The sequence below is a fragment of the Amblyomma mixtum genome, chromosome 3, assembly GCF_055824585.1.
Source record: "Amblyomma mixtum isolate Tamu chromosome 3, ASM5582458v1, whole genome shotgun sequence".
Lineage (NCBI taxonomy): Eukaryota > Metazoa > Arthropoda > Arachnida > Ixodida > Ixodidae > Amblyomma > Amblyomma mixtum.
In genome coordinates, this window is record NC_143014.1 from 168,249,677 (window position 1) to 168,272,308 (window position 22,632).

Sequence of the window (22,632 nt, forward strand, 5' to 3'; positions counted from 1 at the left end):
TAAAGTTTTTTGCAGTAAAAAGAAGCACATATTAAAAAACGTAACAAAAAATTCTGCTTCTCATTTTCTGTTTACCACGAAGGGACGCAGAGACGGGTCCGACTGAAATGAGAAAATGAACCTAGGGACTCCAGCCCCCCTAGTGTCCCTAGCGCGTCAAAAGTAGGGCTTTTTGGTCGCCAGTTTAATAAGCCTAGGGAACGTAACGCTTGACAGTCCCTAGGCAAAAAGGGTCTTCGCCTCGGTGGTATTTCTGCGTTTAGCGATGGCCATTCGAGGCATTTTGGTCGGCGACAGCCAACTCAAGCGAATGTGCAGGTCTCGCCTGCGGTTACGGCCGTCGGTTGAGACGTGCACATTTAGCTTCGGGGGCTACGACGCCGTGCGGCTGGCAAGCGCTGTGCGCCGACTCAATTTTAGTCGGTGCGAGTTTGTCGTGGTGTACGTCGGAGGGAATGACCTCACGTGCCCTAGGTTCACTCCGCAAGCGATTTGCGACAACATTAAGGTACGTACTACGTGGTTCCTGAACGCTTCCAATTTCGGTTCATTTCTGTACGGAATTCACATATATTTCGCGTCACAGGCCCTTGTCCTGCTCCTGCTGCGCGACGTGGCACCTGTCGTCTTCGTGGCAAAGGTGCTGCCTCGATGTTTCGCCACGACGGACGCCGAGGCAAGCCGTCGCTTGCTTAACCGCAAGTTGACGGCTGCGCTTAAGCGGATGCCGTGTGTAGGCATCTTAAACCCAGACGTGAGTACCGCTTCATACTTGCCTTAATTGTTGTTCGCCTTTCACAGAAAGGCAAGTGCAGTCAGCCAGCCTGCCGAGCGCTGGAGCGGCGTGCCGAGGAACAAAACAGTTAAATGTTTGCTCGGCGCAGTTGACAGTACGCCAACGCGCCTTCGTTCTGGCGCCAGTATAACATACTTTCACTTTCTTTGTGTCATAGGGTGGCGTTCTAGCGCTTTATACAGGCGTGCTGACGACTGTACAAGGATGATTAGACAAATATAGTGGTGCTATGTTTGCATCGGGAAACAAACAGTCGCGGAAAAAAACTTTAACGCCTCCATGTGATCGTTAATGTGCGAACTGTTTTGATAAAAGTGAAGGCGAGCAGACAGTGCATGGCACAGTCCCCTTGCTATTCTCAGAGCCCAAACTTTCCTTCGTCTCTGGGAATCGAGATGTGCACCCACAGATGCAGCTATCTCCTTCAAGGCCAATTTCCAGGTGCCTGGCATACTCTCTGAGCGTTTCATAACATGGCAGCTATACTATTGCAAGCATTCTAATTATTGCTTGCTACACTGGAGGGGTTGCAGTATACCATACACACTTGTCAAACTGTTAAGCAGTAATTGCATGAGGTCATCTTCTTTGGTGATGTGTCCCGTGACACCATTGCCAATCACTGGCATGCCCTTGAAGCGTCGCCTTGTCCAGTCACCTCACGGCATCGGGGAAGTGTAATTGTACTAGCTCCCCATTTTTAAGACTAAGCGGCATGAATTATGGCAACAGTAAAAATCTTCTGGTAATATATTGCATTTGTCAGGGATGCTGTGAGTCTTGCAAAAATTTGCAAGAAGGGACTTTAGTCTCCCACAACCATAATAGTTAATAATAGGTAGCCAAAATGACCTACCTTGCCCCATTATGCCTACCAAGCTTTCACTATACTATTTCACCGAGCTATAGCTCAGATGAAGCGAGCACTGGCAGCGTCTTGGCTGAAAGCATCCTAAAAAAACTTCCTTCGCTAATCCTCAAATCCTTCTGTGATTCTTGCGAGCTGCTTTTGGGCCATGAATGAGTGAACTTCTTGGCAAACCCAGAATTTGAGCGACAGTAGTTTTAAGGTAACCGATTGTAATGTGGGCCAACACGGCTACTTTTACCATAGAAAAATTGTGAAATGGATGTTGCGTTTCGGATTCTACGAAGAAATTTTTCCAAAAAAAAGGCTCAAGATTTTTTAGCAGCTATGTGTGTCGGCGATATGTGCCAGTTGCACATATCTCACATATCACCCACATACATTGCTGTCCAACTTATATTCTCATTTCTGCTACACCCCCTTACTGTAATGCCCCTGCAGAAGAATATAGGTACATGTATAAATAAATAAAAAAGCAAATTCTAGAACAGATTTGTTTTTAAAAGCAGTTTGTTTACAGCTTGCACAAAACACAATGCGGAGTTTATTGCAAGGGAAACAAATATTGAAACTGATACCTGGAGCAGAACATGACATTATCGCGAGGGCCCTAAGGAGTTCATGCATAGCATATGATTGAGGATGCAGCATCCAGTTGCCTGTGAGTCTCTGGTACGTTAATGATGGCAGATCTTCCAAAAGGCCGTGGTAGAAAATTTGTAATGTGCAGACATGTAGGCATTCTTGCACAAACATGCCACTGTTTATGTGCTGCGCATTCTTCAATGTCTGGTCAGCTGCCTTGGGCATCTCTTGGCAGCCCACAGATTCAAGCTAAGTATCACTATGTGGCAGTGGCCACAGTGACAACTAGGGTAAATGTTTTTGTATTATTATTGTTATTATTGCAGGATACAAAATGCTAGCCGTTGTGTGCCTGTGTGTCCGTAGCTGACGCTAATTTCAGAAAAAACGCTTTGGGTGTGCACTAGGCACGTTTTTGGAAGTTCTAACATCAGCGCACGCTCCCGATAAATGTGACACCTTTTTTTTAAGGAGGAAGAGCATGATCAAAGGAATGAAAAGTGGTTAGCGAATGACCTTCTCAAGCACCAAAATCATACTAGTTCACATGAACAGCAAAATCTATGGCTCTGAATGCGACAACTTGTGCAAACAGTGTGAGGAGAAATGGCATCCAAACAGCGTGGTGTGTGCGCAGGGGAAAATGTACACATTGTTGATGCAAACAGCAAAGAGCGAGCTAGAAGTTATGCAGGGTCGCACGTGCTAGTGGGCTAGTTTTTGTCCTTCGCATTGTCCGAGTGGCAATGACTGATGCAGTGGCAGACAGAGCCAACTATGTAGCTTGTACCAAAACAGGCGAGCAGCGAAGTTACATGCCAACCACATTGCATATTAATTTAAATTTAAGGCAGACAGCTGGGCTAGTTGGTGTTTAGATTGAGAGGACATAGTAGTAGCGCTTAAAAAACAAGGACGACAGGGTAGAGAAAGACAGCACAGGCGCTAGACATCAACTGACTTTATTCTCGAGAACAACAACGAATTTATAGGCGACAATCAGGAGCATAAAAAATCAGCTTTTGAATCGCATGCGTGATGGCACTTCCCGATACAAGAACCTCAAATCTTTAGTGCACAGATAAACATTTGGTTTGCTCACGCAGGTTTGCCATTCCGAGTGAATGAGAAAGGCTTCCAATACTTCCCAAACCTGCGTGAGCAAACCGAATGTTTATCTGTGCACTAAAGATTTGAGGTTCTTGTATCGGGAAGTGCCATCACGCATGCGATTCAAAAGTTGATTTTTTATGCTCCTGATTGTCGCCTATAAATTCGTTGTTGTTCTCGAGAATAAAGTCAGTTGATGTCTAGCGCCTGTGCTGTCTTTCTCTACCCTGTCGTCCTTGTTTTTTAAGCGCTACTACTATGTCCTCTAAATTTAAATTTGCTTGCCTATAGACTTTACAGCGCCGAGTCATTGGGGCTACCATCTTTGATGGCGTGGTCACACTGCCATTATATGCCTGCTCACTGCTCGGCTCCTGCCTCATCCTGACGGCTGCTGCTTCTAGGGGTTCGGCTCCGACAGGCAGTACTTCGACTGATATTGTCGTAAAGGAGTGGGAAGACAGCACTAATGTTTGTCCAAAGCATCCAAGAACATGTTAGAATCATAATTTGATCACTTTAAGCATTAAAACATGATCGGGCTGCATGTCGCAGAGAGACACTCAGCTCTCCTCCTCTTCAAACCAACGAAGGGATAGCTTCAATGCTACACTGTTCAACAACAAACCACAAGCTACTAGGCCATTCCTAATACGTTTTGAAGAGGCGTGCAAAAACCTCGGCATATTAGACACACTACCTGACATTGCTCAAAGATGAGGTCCACTTCCTTCATGGTACAATTTGCTAGCAGTCTGCGACTTCATGCTAACTCATTTCTGTAAGAAGTAAACTCCATAACAACAGATTATGTAAGAATTTCTTGTACTCTCAGAAAGGTACAATGGGTTCGCAGACTTTTATGCAGTTGAAAGCGCAGTGGTACAAGGGAATGGGAAAGTAATAGTAAGACTTCCACAGTGTGTATCGATTCTCAGTGCTCAGTGTTATGCCGTCTGTGTAGGTGTAGAAAAAATATTAAATCACCTTACATAGACTTATTTTTTTTACGCAGGCTGTCTAAGTGTACTTATAGCTCTTCTCTTTAAGAATGCAATCTCTGTGCTTCTTGGCAACATTATGCACGACATAAAAATAGGCACAGGTCAAGGACAAAACTGAAAACTTTGCTGGGTGCCAAGCCATGTCGGGATTAAAGGCAACGAGAGAGAAGACATCCAGAAGTACATGTACAGGGTCGTCCACTCTTAGAATGTCGCTCCGTGCTGCCGGTGCTCCGCGGGGCGCCTCTGGCGGGCGCCATAGAAATTATTGCGCAGGAGCAGTCAGAGCTGCAGGTGGGGCTTCGCGCGTCGTCTGCTACAGTGCGCCCTGTATTGCGGTGAAGTGGACTTCAATTTTGCACTGCATCCGCGAAACGAATTTCATGAATTTGCAAAAGACAATACTTGGTCTGCAGTATGGTCCTAGAAGTACAGCAAAACAAACGGTACAAATAAATGAAAGAGTTTAGAAGAAATTGCTGCACAAGCTCGTGAGTAACTAGGCAGAAGAAACTGAATGGAGAATGCCAACTGTTCGAGCGCTTGCCCTATATGTAGAAGCACTACGGTTTGTGAAACAATTTTTCTATAATACTTGGATGAATTTCAGCAATGAAACATAAGGACAGGTTATAGGAGGCATAGAAGTGTATTGGCCAATTTCTGACATTTAAAAGCTGCATCCCTTAAGCTCCCTTACTGCGTGCTAAGTGTGATGTGTCGTAATCCTCTCTCTAGCAGGTAGTGTGTTAGACTGGGTGTCGTAATGAGACTCTTGTGGCATGCTATCAGGATGAAACTGGCCATGTAGGACAGGGCTGCACATTATAGCTCCAGTGGGTTCCTTAATTCAGACTTATTCTCAAAAAAACAAACAAACTGGAAACTGTAGAAGCTGAGAAGACTAAAAGTGCTTTCATACTTGTCCAAAAATCCGGCGAGCGAAGCGGATTCGGCCAGATTCGGCCGCTTTTGACGCCGACAAGAGTGAAAAGTGGCGACGCGAGGCCGATCTGTTCAGGGCCGATTTCCGCGGCCGGGAAAGTTCCGCACCCAAAAACATGGCGGCACCCTTCGAAGCAAGACGCCTCGCCTTGGAATGAATTCGTCGTTGTTGCTGCCTTTTTCAGCGCATTCAGTGGCCTTAAATGGGACACCGGTCCTTTTCTTCACCTCACCTATATGTAAACGTATGAGTGCTAAATTTGCTTTATTTTTTATTTAGAGTGACGATTCTGCCGCTACTAGGCTTATGAGGAGCGTCGGTAGGTTGACAGTAATGGTTAAAGTCCTGACAAGCAGATGGCGCCACTAGGGTGGGCTTTTCTTTGCTAGTCTGTTTGCATACGCTGAACTAAAAATGGGAATGCGTCTGCGTTTAGCCTACGTAAGCGTGCTTACACTTATGTGACGCAGACAGCGTAAATTTATGCTCTTTTCTAAACATATCTATGTACGCCGCAAGCGGTGATGTGGTGGCCGGGAAGTGTGTGGAAAAGCGAGAAACAGCAGCGGCTCAGCGTTTCGGCCTCGCCCGGGCGTCAACAGATGAAAACAGGTCACAGTTTTTACGGCGAAGCGAATCCGCTTCGCTTGCTGGAAATTTGATGTAGTGTGAATGCACCTTAGGAGGCGTTGAAGTTATCAGTATATGCTGTTATCTTTCCAAAAAGCACTCCTAGCACACGGGGAAATCCAGGTCTCTGTTCTTATCCTTGTGTGTGTGCTTGGTTACCAGCCGTAAGTATATTTAAGGCATTTTAATTTGGTTTTCAGTGAGCACTGCGTTTGTGTGGATGCATTTTTTCTGCCTTCTTTATGCATTGTTTACTGGTTAGGTGTGCCAGAAAGCCGATATACTTGTTGCAGCTGTATGCTGTTGGGATGTCTTCCTCAATTTGCCTTATTTATCAGCATAGCGCATTTTATTTTCAGCATCGCTTCCTGGATGCAATGCGGGTGCCCAAGAGGCACCTTTTTGCGGCTGACGGCTACCATCTCTCGGCTGGCGAAGGCATCGAGGAGCTGGCAGAAGTCTTCGCCAGGGGCCTCTCAAAATTCTTCGGAGCGGGCATCCTGGCACCATTCGCAGCTCCACCAGCCAGGTACCTCATCCACCAGTGCCAACACTGCGGATCCAAGGGCCACCAGCTTGGGGACTGCTATGAGTACTGCAGGCCATAGGACCTGCACTGCGGCCTGCAGTACTCACAGCAATGGGCAGTGCAATCTTTCTAAGGTTTTGGTGATTGGTTTATAGTTTGGTTTACTGGGGTTTAACGTCCCAAAGCGACTCAGGCTATGAGGGACGCCGTAGTGAAGGGCTCCGGAAATTCCGACCACCTGGGGCTCTTTAACGCGCACTGACATCGCACAGCACACGAGCCTCTAGAATTTCGCCTCCATCGAAATTCAGCCGCCGCAGCCGGGATCGAACCCGCGTCTTTCGGGTGAGCAGCCGAGCGCCGTAACCATTCAGCCACCGCAGTAACTTGGTGACAGTGAGACCTGTTCCTGATGTGTTTCTGAGCTGTATCTGCTCTGTGGAGTCTGCAGCTTCACGTGTGCCTCTTTAATGTTCAATGACATCACCTTGATGAGTAACTTGGTGGCAGTGAGACCTGTTCCTGATGTGTTTCTGAGCTGTATCTGCTCTGTGGAGTCTGCAGCTTCACGTGTGCCTCTTTAATGTTCAATGACATCACCTTGATGAGTAACTTGGTGGCAGTGAGACCTGTTCCTGATGTGTTTCTGAGCTGTATCTGCTCTGTGGAGTCTGCAGCTTCACGTGTGCCTCTTTAATGTTCAATGACATCACCTTGATGAGTAACTTGGTGGCAGTGAGACCTGTTCCTGATGTGTTTCTGAGCTGTATCTGCTCTGTGGAGTCTGCAGCTTCACGTGTGCCTCTTTAATGTTCAATGACATCACCTTGATGAGTAACTTGGTGGCAGTGAGGCCTGTTCCTGATGTGTTTCTGAGCTGTATCTGCTCTGTGGAGTCCGCAGCACCACGTGGGGCTCTTTAATGTTCAGTGACATTGTCCAGTTCAGAGGCATTTTTAAGGCGAAAGCCTTTAATGGCTCATATTCGTGGCCATGACTCTGTCCATTCGTCTGTTGCATAAAACGTTTGGCATTTGTGGCGTTTTCCGAGCGTGCTAACCACTATCCTGCGCTGACTTCCTGCCAACGCATATGCAGTTCTCCTTGTCTAGGAGAGCGGTGCAGGAAAGGCTTTCGCCTCATCACACTTTAGATCTCCAAAGTGCCCCCTCGAAATTTTTGCATTCAGACTGCATTGAATTTACCATTGGTGTGGTCTAAATGAATTGAAAGCTTTCCACTTTGGCATCACTTATATCCCATGTGTAGCTTCGCAGCAATCACCTCGCGGCAAGCATTATTCACATCCATTAACCTGCTGGCCTACCTCATTATGCGAGGCAATGGTAAGCCTGAACTTTTGGTCAGAAAGAACAGTTGGTAAATATATGAAGAATCTGTGGAACCTCAAAGCTGTGTCCCTGTGAATGGTAAACTGGCATTGAAATGTTTGGTGCTGCCTCATGTTTATGTAGAATAGCAGTGCCTCGCAACTGTGTAATGCTGTGTTAGTACAGGCTGAATACATTTCATGCAGCCGTAGCAATTGCAGAACTTTGCAGTACTGTCTCACAAACGTCATTGCCACTACACCTGGTTTCGTATGTATTACAAATGCATTTGAACACAATGTGCAGTGGTAAGAAGAATTTACGTTATAAAAAATAGGTTCCACATACGTGGATTTCTATGACTGGTTCAAAGGGGGCTCAAAACCAGTTCGTTCTAGCAAGGCTTGACTGCGTCTTTTTCTCTCTGAAGAATGAAGCAGACACCCAGTTCCTCTGCAGTGATGGAGTGAGTGTTTGGATGAATTTTTGGATGCAGTGACGCTGTGACTCGGCTTCATTGCTTTGCCTCCTGCATGACTGTGGGGCACTCGTGCTTTCGCTCTTCTGCACCTTCTCATCAGACTGTAGCGGGATGTACTTCCACAAGCGTGAACCACACACCGTGCTGTTTAGAAGGGCAGAAGGCCTCAAAGCTTTGTTGCACATGGTATATGTAGCTGAGGATGCAGTGATGCCACCTAGTGCAACACACACTACATTCCCCCTTATTTAAGAGAGGAAGAGAAATGCACAGTATGCTCAGCACTACACAAGTACAAGTTCAGTCATTTGGCCCTTCGGATCAGTTTTCTAAACCTTGACACTAAAAAGGATGAACTTGAAGGTTGTGACCGGGGCGAAGCCATGAGGTCGGGCTAGGAAGAACTAGCTCCGTCCCTGCTGTATTATTAGTCTCACTGCTTTGATGGCTTCCTCTCAGTTTCATCTCCGGTAACACGTTCGGTAGGACCCCCGGACCTTGGGACATTGAACAGTGGGATGAGGAATAACCTGCAGCATTGAAGAACTTCCTTCAGGTCCTCCACTACGTACGGCTGGAGGATGTCCCAAAACCATCGCAGGGCTACTTATGTCATGCACCCGATGTTGCCCACTTGTCTTAAGTGGCCACTGTACCTGACCTGTATTCCTTTTTCTATTAGCTTGATCACTCAGGTTAAAAGACTGAGTCGAGGACCAGCCTGGCTCATGCCGTTTTGATGTCTTAGGAACTCGGTTTTGCAGGTGTCTGCCTATGAGAAGTTGTGCTGGGCTTACCTCACTGACACTAGGAATTTCCTGGTAGACAAGCAGTGCCTAGAAAGCATTGTCCACCTTGTGCATCTGGTCCTTGACGGTCCACACCATCCTGTCCACCTCTGCTTTGGACTGTGGGAATCTTGGGCTGCTGGTGACATGCCTGAAGCCTTACGGCTATGCGAAGGTAAAGATGATGTGGGATGAGAATTGTGGACCACCCCTGAGATGCCATGACCGGCAGATACGGTCTTGATTGCTGCAATGACTGCCATTGTTGTAGTACAGTGCTGACTAGTGACTACAGGGAAGATTGGAAAAGGTCGGCTCCCACCTCCACCTAGCGAAGACTTGGAGTCTGAGAAGGCATTGTTGGCTCTACGCGCTTACCACAGTTAGTCTTAGTGTTACTGTTCACTGTAGGCCACCACACTGACTCTTGAGCTATGCCTTTGCTTCAGTTAATATCTTGATGCTTGTCATGATTGAGATCCGTATGGAATGCTGAAGAGCCACCGACACAACAATGTGACCTCCTTTGAGAAGTAACCTGTAAGGGATCGGTGGATGCCTGCGGTGCTGTTAGGACCATCTGTCCTTTTGTTGCTGCCCTGGCACCCCGAAGTGGCGATCTGCTCGCAACCCCTGTCATGTGTGTCGGCAAGAAGCTCACAAGACGAGGCAGGCGGACGTTGAGTCGCGACATAGGGAAGGACGGGGGCACGTTTTCCTGGAACCACCCAAAGTGCCGTCTGCTGGAACGATGCAGCTGCGCGTGGAGACGTGGGCTGGGTCCCACGGTTTGCTAATTGTCCTCCAAGGAGTTGCTTTGCACCAGAGGCGCCAAGAATGATGTGGGCTGTCGCCTCGTTGAAGCCGCCATACTCCGGCCACCCCTCGTCCTGACATAGCAAAGATTGTCTGGGAGCAATCAAGTGTGACGTACAGTCAGCAAGGACGCGTCTAACAAGCTCCGTGGCATTGTGACGTTCATGAAACGGGCTGGCATAACAAAATGGAGCTGGACAAAAGGGATGTCCCTGCACAAACCCAGCAACAGCAGGTTTTGTGCTGCTTCCTGGATTTCGGGGGACTTCTGTCAACAGTCGTCGTGAAGATGAATGGCGTAGGAACGTGGTTCAGCGCTTGTTTTTTTTTTTTACTCGCGGTGGTAGCGACTTGGTAGAAGCTAATAATTGCCCTGATGGGGGGAGGCCGTCAGGGTCACGAGTGTTCAGGAAGGCAGCAACACGTGGGAGTGTTTTTGATGTCTTTTCATGTGTTTTCATTTTTATTTTGTTAGGGAGAGGGCTTTGAACCTTGCAAAAAGTGAAAGGCGTGCCATGCACTTTGTAAACCAATCGTGTTGAGCTTGTTATGATTGTACAAGCTTCAGTTTACTTTTTTTCAAGTGTTGACTGATTGCGTCTTTTATACTTCTTGGACGGCGGGGCAACTTTGGTGGAACCCGAACATTGGACCTTAAATCGTAACTTAGCCCCTCGAAAACTCTGAGGTTTCCTTGATTTTGCCAGTACTCCTTAAATCTGAAGCAGTAGTCTCGACTGCCTGGGCCAACCTTTGGTGCAGTACTCAAGCAGAAGGTTGCACTCGCCATCATTGGGTTAAGCTTTGGGACGTTCGTCTTGGCACGTGGAGACAAAATCTGGAAGGGTGCAAAGAATCCTTTCAGAAAACAGCTCAACAAGATGAGCTTGCCTTGGCAGTGGGCCGTTCGGTAGTCCACATGACAGCATGTCCTGAATGGCTAACAGTTTGCTGGGTACATACGGCAATGCACTGGAAGCACATCAGCTCCAGACAGAACAGCTGAATCTGCGAAGGTGGCAAGTCAACATCCATGCTCCCAACATTGCCAGTAGTAGCTGGTGGACCATCTCAAGGAAGAAATGTAGATTGCAGACATACTCTTCAATGCGAAGCACGAGCTAGCCTGCTGCTGAAGCCTCCTTCAGGCGACAGTAATGCTCTGTGCGTGTCTTGCCAAAGAAGATAACATCATTGATCATGTTCACAACACCTTCTTACCCTTGAAGTATCCGGGGCATCTGCTGTGGGAAGTTTCCCTTCCTGGGCAGTCACGATACCAACCAGTAGCCAGAGAAATCAGTAGTGACCAAATGAACCTGGTTATGAACCTGGTGCACTCTTGTGGCTTGGGTGCGCTGCCAATACATAAAGCTGCTCTTCAACATGCTTTCCATGATATATCAAAGTAGCGTTGTAGGCTCCCGAAGCCAAGACGATATAACCCAACCATTTCCTGGCCATTCCAATTCACTTCCCTCACCTTTCCTGGAGGTGTAAGCCTTGGTGCCATGAACTTCCATTTTTCTCATTTTTTTCCCCTTTGTAGCAGCACAATCACCATTAGTAAGCGGCTGCACTCCGAGATGGACTTCCGGGCCAGGACTGTAGCATTGAAGTGTTCATACGGGGAGGAAGGGTCAGACGTCTTTAAAACGTCATCAGACTCATCCATTACCTCAGGAGAGAGAGAGTCGACACGAGGTGGAGATACTTCACGCGTTGTGAAGTGATGTGCCAAAGGTAGAACGCAGCCTCCTCTTACGAGAACCATACGGCAGGATTCCAAGGCCAAAATGACAGCAGCTGAACGTGGACGCTGGCGATGTATGAGCCAGGACCTGGGGCCCAGGTGCCACAACCGTGGCAGCGTTATCCGCGTCCATCACATCTGGGTTCACCGAACTGCAGAGGGACAGAGACTTAGTCCCCTACAAATTAAACAGAGCGCGGTGCAGACGAAGCGAACAGGCTGGGAACCAGGTATCGGACGCCACTGTACACGCGATGGTATCGGGCAGTGGAAAGGCTTCAGGCTACCGTGTGTAGCGGTCAACACACGTAAGAATGTATTGAAACCTCGTGATGGAGGAAGAGAGCCAACAATGTCGACGTGGACATGATCGAAACGACAGTCGGGGGGGCTGGAAAGGGTGGTGAGGTGACCACATGTGGCGCGTTGTTTTTGCACGCTAACATTGCAAGCACTCACGAGCCCAGCGATGCACGTCTCTGTTGACGTTAGGTCAGACGCGTAGCACGAATGCTGGGATGTCTTTCGTTGTGCAGCTGTTCGAACATTTGGCGGCGGAACGCGGTGGTTACAAAAGTTAGTAGAGAACCACGGGAAACATCACACACGATGGTGCCTGAGCAGGACGGCAGGGTCACTGACGACAAGTTCAGAGAGCTAGGGCTGGCCTGGAGGCTTGAAGCTCACTGCCTAACGCCTGTGTGGCAGGCAGCGCTGCGAAGTCGAGCGCGTCTGATGAGCGACACGGGAGAGCGCATCGGCAGCACTCTTCACGGGTCCTTCGATCTGTCTGATATCCACCGTAAATAGAGAATTAAAACTCAGGTGCTGTTTCTCTCATGCAGTGTATGATCTTTGATTCACACGAAAAGCAAAAGTTAAGGACTTGTGGTCGGTGAGCTCATGAGAAACGGCTCCTTCGAAGATGTGACGGAAATGGCGAGATAGACAGGTAGCAACTCACAGCCGAAAGTACAGTAACGCGCTTCTGCACGCTTCAGCTTCTAGGAGAAGAAACCCAGCGGGCACCAGCAGTCGTCCTGAAGCTGTTGCAGGATGACGCTTACAGCTGCACCAGAGGCGTCGGTGATGAGACTCAACGGGGCGTTGGCCAGTGGGTGCATGATCAGAGTAGCATCGGCAAGTGTGTTCTTGACGACTTTGAAGGCGATTTCGGCAGCTGACGTCCACTCGAGAGGAGTGTGAGGACCATGCTGTGACTTTAAGAGATTGGTGAGGGGTAGGGTAATGTGGGCAATTCCGGTCAAGAAACAGTGGAAGTTTAGGAGGCTGAGGAACTCGCGAAGCGTGCGGAGTGACTTGGGGTGAAAAAAGTCTCGGATGGCGCGCACCATGCTCTCCAGAGGGCGAATTCTCTGCGCTTATACGTGATGGCCAAACAATTCGATGGTTCTGACGCTAAAAACGCACTTGGCTGGATTGATGACAAGAGGGTGCTCTTCGAGGCGTGAAAAGAGCAGGCACAGGTGTTCAGCGTGTTCTTCTGTTGAGGAACTGGCAACACAAGATCGAGATACGCGAACACAAAACACAGGCCTCTAGTGATTTCGTTGATGAAGTGTTGGAATGTTTGAGCAGTGTTTCGCAGACAAAAGGGCATATGGGTGTACTTGAAGAGGCCAAACGGTGTTACAGTGGCAGTCTTGGGGATGTCTGCAGGCTCCACCGGGATCTGATGGTAGGCCTTCACCAGGTCAATCTTGGAAAATATGGTCATGCCTTGCAGGTTGGCCTCAAAGTGATGAATATGAGGGAGAGGATATCGATCCGGGACAGTGTGGGCGTTGAGGGCATGATAGTTGCCGCAGGGGCGCCAATCGCCGGGGTCATGTTTTGGCACCATATGCAGCGCCGAATGATAACCAATTGCAGCATATAGTCGAATTCGAGGTGGGCAATGCAAGGCGGTCACCAGCAAGTCGGCACGGTCAGCAAAACACTGGTGGGCCTGTAGTGACTACGTGGTGTGTGAAGGTGTGACGGACGGGAAGCTCAAAGTTGCTGGGTCACGTAATGGCAGGAAAATTGGCCAGAATCGCAGCAAAGGCGTGTCGTAGCGGCATCCGGCTGCTATCGGGGTGAGCGTTCCAGCACAACGGAGATGAATCGAGAAGCAGCGAGGTCCGTGTCCAAGCCCAGAGCGAAAGACGCCTGTCTGTTTATTGCAGCCAAATATATACATGCCCAATGGCGTCACTGTTCTCACGTGACTCGAACGCAGACGCATGTCAGCACAAGGCGGACGACGGCAGCTGCGGGGTGGCTTGGAGGATGGGGGTGGCCACCGGGGCGAGGATGCTGTTCAGACAAGTGAGTCGTGTGGTCCACCTGTCGGCGAGATCGGAGGTCGACAGCCGGGCCAAAAGTGGCGATAAAGTCTGCTCCGAGGATTGCAAACCGCACGGCCGCGATAATGAAAATCCATCGAAATGTGCGGTGCAAGCCCAAACCATGGGTGACTGAGCGCTGTTGGGGGTGTTGACTGCCTGCAAAGGCGCTCCTTGCACAGCACGTTGCCGGACGAGGCGGGAGGCAAGCACAATGCTAACCTGTGCACCACTGTCCACGAGGAAGCGGCATCCCGAGATCCTGTCGGTGATGTATAGTAGGCGGCTGGATGTAGAGCCAGAGTAACTGGCCGCCATCAGCGACTCGTCGGCGCGTTTCCCAACCATAGGCAACGCTGCCGGCACTGGCAAGCAGCAGCACCGAACTTGTGGTGGTACCAGCAGAACCCGTCTTGGGCTGGGCTCTGGCTCCAGGAACTGGAACTGGACTGGATGACTGGAACTGGAACGATGGCGCAACCGTTGGCGAGAGGAACACTGGCAGCGACGAGGAATGGACGCTCGCAGTGCGGCAACAGTGCTCGCAAGGTGGTTGATTTTAGCCTCGAGGCTTGACTGCTGGTCCACGAGAGTGGATGACGCGGCAGAAGGAATTGCAGCCACAGAACGCGGGCCAGAGTAGTCCGAGACACGGTCAGCCAACTCCACGAGCTTATACAAGCTAATGTCGCTTACTGCAGCCAGGACGACCACGAGGTTCTGAGGCAGGCGCTGTTGACGTCATGTGGGCGGTCACCGAGCAGCTGTCGTATGCGATGGAGGAGCTGAGATGGTCGACGGTCACCAGGGTCCTCAGTGCTGAGCAACTGCTGCAGGCGAGTTCTTCGGGAGCCCTGTAGTGGCAGTATCACCATCAGCAGTGGTGCTCTGCCTCGGCTGATGACATACGCTCGTGGTGGCTACGTGGGGCCACGTGATGAGTAGAAGAAACACAGTTGATACCTGGTTCCGAGCCTCTCCTCTTCACCTACGTCACGCTCCGTTTTGTAGGGGTCTAAGTCTCTGTCCCTCTACACCGTTCTTTTTCTATCAAAATGTCTTTTTTAATTTCGAGCATTATTTCCTTTTCATTTATCTTCAATTGGCTTTAAGCCCAGCAAAATGTTGCTGGTCCGGACTCCCTCTCTTTTGTTTTCTAATATTTTTCGGAGGGGACGAATGAAAGGGTTGTGAACCTTGAAAGGAATGCCGGGAAATATGCTTGCGACGACTGAGACTTTGGTGCAGGAGTCGGCATTGAATGACGGCCGCATTTGTTGACAAGAACTTCAAATAACTTTACTTTCAGGTGATGGCCCTTCACGGCAGCCAGGCTTCACCATACTGGCTAACGGTTTTCGCCTTTACTTCTCACCCACTTGTTTTTTCTTCATGCATAGTAATTCAAAGGGGCCACTCTTGGTACAGAAGTTTCAGAAGGCACGCCGAGTTGGGCACTCTCCGCACGCGGCTGCGATGTACGGCCTCACAACTAAGAGAGATGGGCAAGCTTTTCACCCAACGACAGCTTCCCTTTATGCATTTGTGTACTGCTGACTGCAAGCCACAGCGATTCCACTGAGTTGCAAATTCTGCATTCGTTATCAGCATCTTCGTACTGGCGCGCTTGAGTCAGAGCTGTGCAGATGGCCATGTTAGTGTGTTGGGTTGCCCGCTAGGCCTAGCCTTGACCCTGGCTAGCGGGTGGAACCAACGAAGATGCTCTCAAGGCTGGAAACTAGGCCCTCTATTTCAGCAAGCATCCGTTTTCATATAATTGAGCAGTGCCCTCTACATTGCCCCTTCAAGAGATGTTGCATTTGGTAGCCCACATTATAAGCCACCACTTTCAGCATGAACTTTGGACGGTGACAGCAGGATAAATGTATTTCATAGTGCAACTCTACCATTTGATAATAGTGGAAAATTAACCAGCGACCCTCAACTGACAGTTGTCTGGTCCGGTGGGATTCCCTCCAGCGTGCCCAGCACAGACAGAAAGCCTGTGAAGGCGTCGGGGACAGCAGTCACTTCTGCACCTGGGTGCACTTTAAATTTGGGAGGAAGTCTGTTGGTCTTAATGCACATGAACTTGATAAGTCTTCTTCCGAAACTAATACCATGGTTGCAGAGGCAGCCGCACGGGAAATGAGCGCCACGACGCAGCCTGATGACAAGGCAACGATGCACAGTTTAGCCGGCTAGTCACGCAGCTATCAGAACAGCACCAAAGCTAAAAATCGGAGATGTATTGATTGCGCACACTGCGGAAATCGTGATCATCAGGCAAAGGAATGTCCATATAAAAGAGAGCAGTGTTTTCGGAGTGGAACGACTGGCCATTGCGCCCTAAAATGCTGCTCACAATCGTGTGTTCGGACCTGTCACAGGCATTATGGCGGTGCTTACGCTGTTCAGTCAGACAGCGGGGCACCTGAAATGGAGGAAGGTGATATTTCAACCGCATTCACACTGCAGGAAGCACAGGAAAAGCCAAGTCTGCCCCAGTCACTCTGCAGGGTCATTCGCTGGGGTGGTGTTTCGCTCAGTATGGTGATTGACACGGGATCACTATTTTGTATCATCCTGCAGGAGGTGTATCCCAAGCATCGCCTAAGCTGGCCCTGGTTATTGAAGTGCAAACAAAAGCTTAGCTGCTACCTTGGCAAGCTGTCCACTCTCGGTCAATTGAATCTCTGAGCACATTTTGCAGGAAAGACTATTCCTGCTGCCCTGATTGTTGTGGGATGCTCAGGTCGTAGCCTTTGCGGAAGGCATATAATCCAAGCGCTCTCGCTTCTGCCGCCTGGTTTTCTCGCTACGGTATAACCCACTCCAGCAGCTCCGGACAGCCTCTTGAACGATTTTTTTTTTTTACCTTTTTCAACCGGGGCTTGGAAGCATTAGGGGGCCACCGGTGAAATACCACCTGAGAGAAAACGCAGAACCTAAGTACCACAAAGTGCGGCCAATACCATATGCTCTTCGTGACAAAGTTGAAACAGAGCTGAACCGTTTAGTCAGTGAAGGCATATTATCACCAATTGCACATTCTGAGTGGGCAGCGGCAATCGTACCGGTAAGGAAGAAAGACTAGTCCCTTCGCATTTGTGCCGATTTCAAGACTACCATAAATGCTGCCTGTACAACCGACCGGTACCCACTGCCAAGCATTGACGACATGGACATTTCCGCATTGCTTCGTGGGGGATCCCTTTTCACTGTACTGGATCTCAAGGATGCATATAACAAACTTCTGTTGGATGAAAAGGCAAAGAACTTGGTTGTCATAAACACTCACAAGCATTTCTTCTGCTATAACTCTCGTCCCTTTGGAATTGCCTCGGCTGCTGCGATTTTTCAGCGATGCATGGGGACTGCCCTGACTGGCCTTCTGGGTGTGCAGGTGTACTTGGACGATGTATTGATAGCAGAAAGCGAAGATGGGGACGTATCAGTGCTCCGGGATGTTTTGCGACGGTTACAAGACAATGGTGTCAAGCTGAAGACAGATAAATGTCAGTTCCATAAAGACTGAGTCGTTTACTTCGCTTGAAAAGAATCTAGCTCCTATACGAGATTCACCGCAGCCTACGAATATAAGAAAACTGCACTCGTCCTTCGGTCTTCTGGCTTATTACCACTGGTTTCTGCCACACATGTCCACATTGTTACTCTCATACCAACTGCTTAAAAAGGAACAGATATAATAGTGGGACACACAGCAGGAAAATTTATATCACCAGGCTAAACAAACTTCTGGACTCTCCAGTGCTGACATATTTCAACTCCAACCAACCAGTGCAGTTGGAATGTGATCCGTCACAGTCGGGGTTAGGTGCTGTTATCTCGCACCGCATGGGCAAAATGGATAAGCCCATTACTCTTCGTTCACACACATTGACTTCAGTTGGAAAGAATTATTCACAGCTCGAGAAGAAAGCTCTGGCGCTGGTGTTCGGAGTAGCAAGGTTTCGAGACTATCTACTCGGACCGGAGGTCACGTACCATCAGCCACTCATGGGATTGCTACGGGAAGATAGACCTGCGCCTCCAATGGCATCAGCACGTATACAGAGGTGGGCTCTGTTCCTGAGCCAATGTCGGTACCGCATTGGCTATAGATCCGGTAAGCAAAACGCCATCGCAGATGCGCTCAGCCGCTTGCCCGTGCCGACTCCAGATGCTGGTCTCTCGGGCACCTTACCAGAATACGCACTTGCATTAGAGCACCTTGGCCGCTCATCTGCCTGGTGCCTTACAGGCACTAACGAGCGCAGGCGAAGACCTCAGTATTGTCCGGCACTTTGTAGAAAAGGGATGGCCTTAAACACCTCTTGCAGTGCCACAGTCATCTTCAACCTTAATTTTTCAGAAGGCTGGAGCTGTCGAGCGCAGATGGCCTGCTCCACTGGGGTCATCAGATTCTCGTACCCGTGAAAGCGTCACACCTTATGCTCACTGAGCTGCATCAGTCTCGGCAACGTGCATTCGCGATGAAAAGACTGGCTCGGACGCTATTCTGGTGACCTGGGCTGGACGGTGAGATCGAAAGTCTTGGACATTCTTGCATGCCATGTATACAAGCGCAACCAACACCACATTGCGAGTCTCCTATCAGTTGGCCAGAAACAGGAACTAAGTGGTCACGGCTTGACACCGGTTATGCCGGACCCATCAACGGACGCACGTTGCTGATAGTCGTCATTTCGCTCACAAAATGTACCAAGGCACTCCCGGTCCAGTCATTGACCACTGAAATCACAATCCCTCAGCTTCACGAACTGTTCACTCGTTTTGACTTGCTGCGACTGTGGCACGACTGTGCCAGATAACGGGAGGTGCTTTGCAACTTGCCTAGCTTCTAGCCGTTATGAATTGCACTGGTACTCCGCCTGGTACTCAACAGTTACCTTCTCACCGTCTTGTGTGACCGCCATAGCTGCCAAGTGCTTGTTGCACTTCACACTTCAGATATAGTGTCTCCAAAATGGACAAACTGCAGTGCTCCCTTCGTTGGTTGTTTAAAAAAAAAAAAGCGAAATGTTGGGTGTGTTAAGATGTTCGTGACTTGTGTAAGGTTAGTAAAACTTAAATGGTTCGACATTCTTTAAAAGGTTATTCATGGTAGCAAACTGAAATGTGTGCCTGGTGCTACCAATGTGAAATGGTTTTGAACTTGTGTGTATAGAAATGCGACCTGTCACTTAGTGTGAATTATCTTCATATTGCTGTTCTGCCATGTGTGTGCACATTTTTATGCTATGATTTGTTCCCAATCACATTGTTGTGTGATGTGTCCAAACTGACAGCTCTGTGTTCACTTGTTTTGAAAATGTGCAAAATTTTGGGGGTGTTTCACGAATAAATCAAGGAAATGTTCCGAGCCTTTGTCAGCTTAGTCAAACCTTAGATGGCTTGACATGTTTTCAAATAGTTATAGTTGGAGGTAAACTGAAATGTTGCACGTTTTAGAAATTGAGTTTATTGAAGTGGAATTTCTCAAGTGGCATGAATTGTGAACTTTATGTTGGTGTTTGTTCATGTAGATGCATATTTTTATACAATGCTTTGTGTTTGCAGTGACTTTGTTGCAAGACAAGACTTGAAAACTTCAACATTTTTTAGTTTTTCCTGTTTGGCTACAGATGTCTTGTTTTCCGAAATGAATTGGTAATTCTCTCTACCTGCTCATAATTTTGTTCACTTCCTGAAAGGAACAAAGGTGGTGCAATGTGCGATTGTATTTTTTTTGCGATATATTGTAAATATCACGTATTTAGCATTTGTCAGGTGTGAGTGCTCATAAAGACCTATGGAGTGTCTATGATAAATTGGGATCATAATAAGGGGCATGGTTAAGGTGGCATATGGAAGTGTAAAGCACACAAGTTGACTCATCATTGGTTTGTTTACGTAATGAGGGATGAAGGATGCGTTTGAAACGGGATGTTGGAGCATAAAAAAAAATAAGAGAAGCACGGGTGTGTCCAAACGTATGCAGATAGGTGGTGGAGGTACAACTTTCGGAGAAGTTGTCAGTGGAGGCATTTGAGGACAACTTCAACTATAGTCGGATACAACTTAAGTCTGCAGTGAAGCTCCACCCACATTCAGCCTCCGTGCACAGAATTCCTCCACAACGAAGAAGTAGTCCGCTGGATATGTTTCTTTTCTAAACAAGCCCATCACAACCAAAAAAATTATGACTCTAAAATTTTGATACATGGATTGCTTGACGTAGTCGAACATGAAAAAGCTGATTTTGTTTACTGTTGCGATTAGCCACCTGAGTAGTACAGGACGCCGCGGACTGCGGCCCAGTGTTGGGAACCGCTGTTTTTTTTAACTTATATCCTAGTATATGAGGTTTTAGCTGCAAGTCTGACATGGAGTCCCGGCTGTTCCTTTGACCTCCTTGAAGTCAGTATTACACCGTGCAGTGCCTGTGTGTAACTCTTCATTTTACCCTCATAATATGAGGGGTGTACACAGCCTGCGAAAATATGGCTATAAGCTATCTCTTGCATTTTCTTCAAACGTTCTGTGTTGTATTAGTGTTATGTGCCACCATCACATGGCTTGTGTTTTCAACAATTTGCTGCCTTACCACCAGAATTGACGCGCGAGGACTCCCATTTTTGCCGTTTGTTTCGTTTGGCATTGGACAGTTACACCTAATAAACTAAGTGACACTGTGCAGGCTACACCTCGTCCCTCCTTGCCGGCCACTGCGAGTCTCATTTTACGCAGCGACATAGCGTGTCACATCGGAACCAGCAGTGATTTTCTGGAAATGAGCTTTATGAACGGCACCAGCTGCATAAATCTGCTTTTTGTTTTTCGGCACTCGTATTACCAAAATGACGTGGAGGTAGCAGGACCACAGTATTGCAGAATTCGAGGTGCGCAAAAGCACTATAGTCGCATACAACTTAAGTCTGCAGTGAAGCTCCGCCCATATTCAGCCTTCGCGCACAGAATTCCTCCACGACGAAAAAGTAGTCCGCTGCTTAAACGCTGCTTTTTACGTTAAGAAGTTAATGACAAGAAAAAATTATGAGCTCTAGAATTTTTATTTGCGAATTATTTGATATAGTCAAACATTAAAAAGCCGATTTTGTTTACAGTTGCGGTTGACCAGCGTAGTAATACAAGACGCCGCGGCCCAGTGTTAGCAACTGCTGTTTTTTTTTTAAGTTGTATCCTACTATAGCTGATAATTTAGACCTGTAAAATTGGCATCAACCTGACGGGCCAACGCTGCATCGCTCAGGAAGAATATGGGGTAAATTTTTTTTTTTTTTCTATATCGCCTCGCAAGGATCACTTTCATTCATAGGTAAAGGTAGTAAAGGCAATAACCAGCGTATCTTAGTGGGAAAATGCAAAAAAAACCTTGCAGTGCGCCTTCAGAGTTTTGCTGTTCAATAAAATAAGGCAGTTTCGGAATCGCTCTGAAGAAAAAATGTACTTCCGCGTTGCGAATTTACAAGCCTGTATCCATCGAGGGTCAAGACTGGCCACAAGCCTAGCACAAATCCGGTAAACGAATTCAAATATGGCGGAGCAGTAGCGGCGCCGAGTTTTATTTGCATTAACTGCTCTGGTTAAGAGCAAAAGCTGTCGTGGACTTTGCGAGTATTGAGCGAGTTTGTGTACTGTTACCCAGCTGGTGGTTCAGGATTAGAGCACCGAGAGGACGGAATGCGAGCAATCGGATTGTGATGACGGTGGTGGCGGCTGTTAACGTGAGTGATGTAGAACGTAAAAAATCCTTGGGCGGCATGCTGACAACTTCGCGATGCGTTTGCACTGCTTATTCTTAGTAACTGCTTATGTTATTCAAACTTGACTTCCTTACGTGTTATCATTCATCTTCATTCAAGCACCCGTGCGGCCGCCGTAGCTGGCGCGAGTGCTGAAAGCAGACTGCGGAACGCATGCGAAGAGTAGCATGTCGAAGTGTGCTCTGTATTTTGGTCGCGCCTATACAGCGGGTTCACCGAAGGAATCTTTTTACGATGTCTGTTTAGCGTTGAAGCACTGCACATATCTGGTCTGACCGCTACCCAATGCTAAACTTGTGCAGTTTATGGATTGCAGCAAAAAAAAGGAGGCACCTCTCTCGTTCTTTGCAATCGTGTGGCCGTTTTTGCTTTGCCTGCATAAATTGAGTAGTTTTTGGCGCTTGATATTTTGCGTCTTTCACTGCCCGTCGTGCTAGCCCAGATTTGCATGGGAGCATTCCAATATTGCACTGCTGTTGTCAATGTATTGAGGTACTTGCCTCTTGCAGTGTGGTGCCCGGGTTGCATCCCAGAACTCGAGAGACGAGGCTTGAAGGTGAAGAGAGTACAGGTATGAAATATATGAGAGGGAACAAACTTCAAGCAGAAAATTGCAAATTTCTTGGTTATTTCTCTACTAAATTGCGCAACGACATTGGGATATTGTAGGCGCAGACGAAAACCAGTTAAACAGAGAGAAAAACTGCGCTTGTCACAAATAACGGAGTAATCAATAAATGAATGCTCCAACTGTGTTCCCCACTCATATTTTTCATACTGTACGTTGAGCAAACCGTTCTTGTAGGATACCACGGTTTGTAGCCATGTACCGCACAACACTGCTTGACAATACATAG

The 22,632-nt window shown here is 48.1% G+C and overlaps 2 protein-coding genes across 3 annotated transcripts in view; both read left to right on the forward strand.

Annotated features, from left to right (window-relative positions):
• The first annotated feature begins 194 nt into the window (after window positions 1–194).
• LOC149352642 (uncharacterized) lies at window positions 195–20,692 on the forward strand. The gene is made up of 3 exons (XM_089581846.1): window positions 195–508; window positions 587–754; window positions 6,299–20,692. The coding sequence occupies exons 1-3, from the start codon at window positions 266–268 to the stop codon at window positions 6,545–6,547; spliced, it is 660 nt and encodes a 219-aa protein (XP_089437972.1). The 5' UTR covers window positions 195–265; the 3' UTR covers window positions 6,548–20,692.
• LOC149352643 (phosphatidylserine lipase ABHD16A) overlaps window positions 6,610–22,632 on the forward strand; it is a 103,159-nt gene continuing 87,136 nt past the window's right edge. For both annotated transcript variants that reach the window (XM_089581844.1, XM_089581845.1), the window contains exon 1: window positions 6,610–21,736. In XM_089581844.1, coding sequence (XP_089437970.1) covers window positions 21,713–21,736 — 24 coding nt within the window. In that variant the 5' untranslated portion in view covers window positions 6,610–21,712. The remainder of the gene's footprint in view (window positions 21,737–22,632) is intronic.